Source organism: Aptenodytes forsteri, unplaced genomic scaffold, assembly GCF_000699145.1.
Source record: "Aptenodytes forsteri isolate BGI_AS27 unplaced genomic scaffold, ASM69914v1 Scaffold441, whole genome shotgun sequence".
Lineage (NCBI taxonomy): Eukaryota > Metazoa > Chordata > Aves > Sphenisciformes > Spheniscidae > Aptenodytes > Aptenodytes forsteri.
The window spans coordinates 89,162-94,905 of record NW_008796198.1 but is presented as its reverse complement, the minus strand read 5'-3'; the positions used below and the strand labels follow the sequence as shown (position 1 = coordinate 94,905).

The 5,744-nt window shown below is 58.8% G+C and overlaps 1 protein-coding gene across 1 annotated transcript in view; it reads left to right on the top strand.

Annotated features, from left to right (window-relative positions):
• GALNT6 (polypeptide N-acetylgalactosaminyltransferase 6) overlaps nucleotides 1-5,687 on the top strand; it is a 6,935-nt gene extending 1,248 nt beyond the window's left edge. The window contains 10 exon segments of the mRNA XM_009288147.1: nucleotides 186-358; nucleotides 1,409-1,558; nucleotides 1,648-1,882; nucleotides 3,238-3,355; nucleotides 3,464-3,664; nucleotides 4,150-4,281; nucleotides 5,065-5,166; nucleotides 5,284-5,359; nucleotides 5,362-5,426; nucleotides 5,574-5,687. Coding sequence (XP_009286422.1) covers nucleotides 186-358; nucleotides 1,409-1,558; nucleotides 1,648-1,882; nucleotides 3,238-3,355; nucleotides 3,464-3,664; nucleotides 4,150-4,281; nucleotides 5,065-5,166; nucleotides 5,284-5,359; nucleotides 5,362-5,426; nucleotides 5,574-5,687 — 1,366 coding nt within the window.
• The last annotated feature ends 57 nt before the right edge of the window (nucleotides 5,688-5,744 follow it).

Sequence of the window (5,744 nt, the reverse complement as noted above, 5' to 3'; positions counted from 1 at the left end):
CACTCGACCGGCGGCGGGGGGAGAGGTAGAAATCAATTGAAATCAAAGCGGCGACGAGCTGAGCGCCGCCAGGGCTGGGAGCCGCTTTCCTGCCGCGGGGTTTGGGAGGGGGATGAGGGCTGTTTTGTTTCTGTCGTGCCCCCCCCGCCCTGTCTTGCTTAGATCTCTGCTTTTCTCTCTCGGAGGTGCATCGACCAGAAATTCAAGCGGTGCCCCCCCCTGCCCACCACCAGCGTCGTCATCGTCTTCCATAATGAAGCTTGGTCGACGCTGCTGCGGACGGTGTACAGCGTCCTGCACACCTCCCCGGCCCTCCTGCTGAAGGAGATCATCTTGGTGGACGATGCCAGCACGGATGGTGGGTGGGAGCCGTGGCGGGCTGCGGGAGCTGTGGTGGAATGCGGGAGCCAGCGGGATGCAGGGACCAGAGGGATGCAGGGAGATGCCGAGCATTTTTCCATCCCTGGGAGCAGCAGTTCTGAGCCACTTGGAGAAGCAGCTCATGCCAAGTCTCCGAGCACCCCGGGATGCATCCAACAGTTCTTCCCCGTTGTTTCGCATCCACCTGGGAGCTCCGTCGGGGTTTTTCCCTTCTCCGGCACTGCTGTTAACCCAGCCCTGGATTAAAACCGGGCGCTCCTCCCACACCCTGCAAATACCTCGTCCGCCGGCCAGCTTGCCCGCCAGGCTGCAATCCTCATTAGCTACACCCAGAGCAAATTAATGACGTGGTTCAGTGTCGGGGCACTGGAGAGGAGCGGACTTTGCCCTCACCCCAGAGATAAATGCTCCCTTTCTGCTCCCGGTGTCTGCACGGGCTCCCAAGGAGCAGAAACCTCAGGGCAGTGCAGGGGTTTATTGCCTGTGAGCTTGGCTCCTGCTGCGGTGGAGACACGGGTCGGATGCTCGTGAGACTTAGGGTCCCTTCCCAGGACGGGTCTCCGGACATCCCAGCTCTCGCTTGGCCATTCCCAGCTTTTGGCTTGGCTGCATCTGCCAAGGAAGGAGAGAAATCCCAATTTCCCTGGGTGACACCTTGTCAGCTGTCCCTTCCCGCGGTGACGGCTCATTTGCTCGGTCCCGGTGACTCTTTAGCCGCAGGGCACGAGACCTTCTCACCCCGTTGTTCCTCTAATCCCTCTCTGGTGGAGGATTAGACAGGGCGGGTAGCCGGCTCCTTTGCAAAACCCACTTTCTTTAGCCAAAAACCCTCTTGGATTTTGGGGGAAAGGAGGCTCCGTGTCTCCCTGAGCCCATGGCCGGATCCAAACCCAGGTGCGGGGTCTGAGCGGGGGCTCCTGCGAGGGGCAGGAATGGGATGGGGACAGCAGGGTGAGCTGGTGGGGCGCAGGAACCAGCATCTCCCCTCTCTGATGGAGCCAGTTGCTCTTTCCCACCTCCCCCCCAGACTATCTGAAGGACGAGCTGGATCGCTACGTGGAGCAGCTCCAGATCGTGCGAGTCGTGCGGCAGGAGGAGAGGAAAGGGCTGATCACGGCACGGCTGCTGGGGGCCAGCGTGGCCAGCGGGGAGGTCCTGACCTTCCTGGATGCCCACTGTGAGTACCCACCTCCCAGGGGTCCCCAGGGAGCTGGGGCAGGGGTGAAGTTGTCTCCACTCAATGGCCAACCCTTCCCTGTGTCCCAGGCGAGTGTTTTCACGGCTGGCTGGAGCCCCTCTTATCCCGCATCGCCGAAGAGCCCACGGCCGTCGTAAGCCCCGACATCTCCACCATCGATCTCAACACCTTTGAGTTCTCCAAGCCCGTCCAGAACGGCAAACAGCACAGCCGGGGCAACTTCGACTGGAGCCTGACTTTCGGCTGGGAGGTCATCCCGTCCCAGGAGAAGCAGCGGAGGAAGGATGAGACCTTCCCCATCAAGTAAGACATTGCCGGGAGGGATTTTTATCCACTTCGGAGCTGGTGTGATGGTAGCAAAGGTTGGACGAGCGCTGGGAACGCCATGTCCGGACCCAAAGGCTGCAGAATGAACCGGCTGAGCGTGCGTGGCTGCTGCAGGGTGCTTAGGGAGGCACGGCCAGGGGTGCTAAAGAGCTGGGTGCCCTGTGCTGGGAAACTGCCCTTCCTCCAGTCATTTTCACTCCTTTTTCCAACAAATTGGGTTTTTTCCTGTTGGTTTTGGTGCCTCTGGGCGGGCGATGCTGTCCCTTCCCAGAAGAGCTTCCCTTGTGGGATGCTTGGCTTGAGGGATCTTGGGTGGCTTGTGCCCGGGAGAGGATGCTCAGGCACGGTCAGAGCCGTGGGGCTGGCAGAGGAGAAACCTCCCCTGGGGTTTGGCAAATGTGGAGCCATAAAGGACCTTTTGCAAAAACACCTTTGAATTGTCTCCAGCCATCTCTCCGCTCCTGCAAAGTCTCTCGTTAAGGTTTTAATCGCTGTCTTGTATCTTCTCGCTCTTGGATACCCAGCTACCTGGGCGCAGGGTGGGCACCTGTGCTGGCACAGCAGCAAGAATATGTCACCTGTGGATCGGACTGCACCGAAAACCCTATTTTTACCCCCTTATTTTCATGCAGAGGAACCCTGAACAGGTTTTCCTGTTGCACTTTTCCGTTGGTGTCCCACAATAAGCTGGGTGCTCCCACCGGGAGATACCAGACGCCCTGCCTGGCCCCGTCCGCATCCCATCCCCTGGCCGGCGGCAGGGCTGGCTTTGTGCAGAGGTCACCCGGGAGACGTCCCCCTCCCAATAAAGGTCCCTTTTACCACGAGCCGGCGGTTTGGCTCCCGGAGGCGTCTCATCTCCGCTCGGCAGGAACGCAGCGGCTCAGCGAATCCTTTTTTTTTTTTATTTTATTTTTCCTGAATAAAAGCAAGTTTCTGTTCCAGCCTCTTCTAAAGATCAGATGGAAAAGATTAGAGAAGCCGGAGGAGTGAATGGGGCACCGGCCACTGAGCTCTAATCTCCCCCCTTCTTTTCAGTGATAGGTTTTCAGTAACAATATCCCCCTTTCGCTTTGAGTCGAGAGCTGGCAGCAAGGCCCCTCAGTGTCATGCTGCCGCCGCCGCCTCCGTCCCCTCCTGGCAGCTGGGTCTGGCCGCTCTGCCAAAGCCACCACATCTGGGGCACAGCTGGATGGGGCAGGGAGATGGGGGACACAGCTGCAAAGTGCTCACACCCACCATGAGGGCCACGATGTCCCCAAAACTCAGACTTCTGCTTTTCTATTTTTATTTTAACCCTAGTTTTTGCCCCCCTTCTCCCTCCGCTGTAGGTCCCCAACCTTTGCCGGTGGCCTCTTTGCCATCTCCAGGTCCTACTTCGAGCACATCGGCTCCTACGACGATCAGATGGAGATCTGGGGGGGCGAGAACGTGGAAATGTCCTTCAGGGTAAGGATGGGTCGGTGCCATCTTCAAAGGGCGTCTTCAGGGATGCTCCTTGTTGGGGGGCACAGGGGGGGTTGGACCCCCCACATCTCAGGCGTTGCCTCCCCGTAGGTCTGGCAGTGCGGGGGTCAAGTCGAGATCATCCCTTGCTCCGTCGTGGGTCACGTCTTCCGTTCCAAGAGCCCCCACACCTTCCCCAAGGGCACCCAGGTCATCTCCAGGAACCAGGTCCGCCTGGCCGAGGTCTGGATGGACGACTACAAGGAGATCTTCTACAGGAGGAACCAGCAAGCCGCTCAGATGGCCAGAGAGGTACCGGGCACGCCGGCGGGCTTCTGGCTCTCCCAGGGGGGCCTGATCCTGCTGGGAGCTCAAGCCTGAGCAGAGGGAGGAGGTGGGCTCAGCCTGGAGATCGGAAAGCAAATGCAGGTGGAAAGATGTAGCCAAAAAGCGATTTTTTACTTTTTCTATTTGGCCATAATGTTTTCTAGTAGAAAAACATCGATTTTTTTTAAAAAAACTTTTAATATTTTTTTTACAACACCAAAACATCGTGCTGTGATGCCAAAATGTCCCAGCCCTCTCGGTGAGCGGCCAGAGCCCGAGGGTACCTGCCAGGGACTAGGGATGTCTTGCAAGACCCCACCACCGGTCTCGGTCCTGGGCACGCTGTGACGGATGATGACAAAGCCAGGAGGACCCCTCAGCTCTGAGCCCTGGCTCAGGAAGGTTTTTTTGGGTTTTTTCTTGCTGGCTTCAGAGATGAGTTTAATTTTCTCACGTGACTTTGTCGATAGAAGACGTATGGTGACATTACAGACCGGCGCAAGCTGAGGGAGCAGCTCCACTGCAAGAACTTCACCTGGTACCTCCAGACTGTCTACCCCGAGATGTTTGTTCCTGACCTGACTCCAACTTTTTATGGAGCGGTAAGCACGGGGGTGCCCGGAGCATCCCGCTGGGCTCAGTCCTTGGCTAGAAATAGCCACGGCAGTGAAGTCCCCAAAAGGTTGGGTTTGGGGGTTTTGCATTTAAACCAGCGTGCTGGAGGGTTTTGGTGCAGCCGCGTCCGTCACCAGGTCTGTCACTGGCTGGTGGGGCCGGTTTGGGCTCTGGCTGACGGCAAAAGAGCTGGAATCTGGCAGAGCTGGTTTGGGGCGAGTTTACGGGGTGGGGGACCCGCGGGGACGTGGCATCAGGTTAAATCGGGCGAAAGAGCTGAAAGCTTCCACAAGCACCGTGCCGGCATTGGCATGCACAGGATGGACTTGAAAAACCGAGCTGGGAACAGGCAAGATGCAGAGCGCCGGCTCCGTCCCCGAGGATGGAGCTGCCAAAAAAAGCCCCTTTCCTCCAAGCCGGGTGTTGGGGTCTGAGTCCAACCCTCCTCGGCCGGGGCAATGTGAAAGCAGCCGTTGGATGCAGCGAGGGCCGGGCGCTGGCTCCCGTCCAGGTTTTAATTCACCTTTGTTTCCTGAAACCTCGTCCTGGGCGGCTCTCACCTTTGACTCGGTGGGACAGAAGCATTGGTGCGGGCATTCCTCGCGTCCTGGAAAGGACAAGGGACCCGGACACAGCGCCTAGTACCAGGATCGTGTTTGTACAGCAATAATTAAAGTGCCCCGCAAAGCCCAAACCCAAGGCGGGTCCCTACCCCGAGCCCTCGGAGCCCAGCTCACCCCCCTGCCCCTTTCGTCCCCCGTCCCCCGCAGATAAAAAACGAGGGCACCAAGAGCTGCCTGGACGTCGGTGAGAACAACCACGGTGGGAAACCACTCATCATGTACCCCTGCCACGGGATGGGGGGCAACCAGGTGGGCACCCATCAACCCCCAGCATTTTCCCCTCCTGCAACCCCCCTGTTTTTCCCCTGGGGGTTAGTTTCTCAGGGCACGGCAGCATGACGTCCCCTCTCTGGTCTTGCCCCCCAGTATTTTGAGTACACAAGCCAGCGGGAGCTGCGGCACAACATCGGGAAGGAGCTCTGCCTGCGGGCGGGCGCGGGGCCTTTGACTGCCAGTACCGAGGGAAGCCTGGCCGGGTGCCAGCCAGCGAGGAGTGGGACCTGGCGCAGGTGAGGAGATGCATCTCCACCCCAGGAATCACCCAAGGGGATGGTGGCATCATCCCCACCACGATGATGCTTCTCTGCTGCTTCCCCTCAGTCTCATCCTTTCTTCATCCCACCGGGTATCGCTGATGCCATCTTTATTTTCGGCAGGATCGGCTGATTAAAAACCCAGCCTCCGGTACGTGCTTGACGGCACGAGGGAAGCACCCGGCGATGGTTCCCTGCGACCCAGTGGACCCCCACCAGCTCTGGTCCTTCACCTAGGCGGGGAGCAGAGTGGCCCGAGCCCCCGGCCATCCCCAACCGCGCTCAGGAAACCAG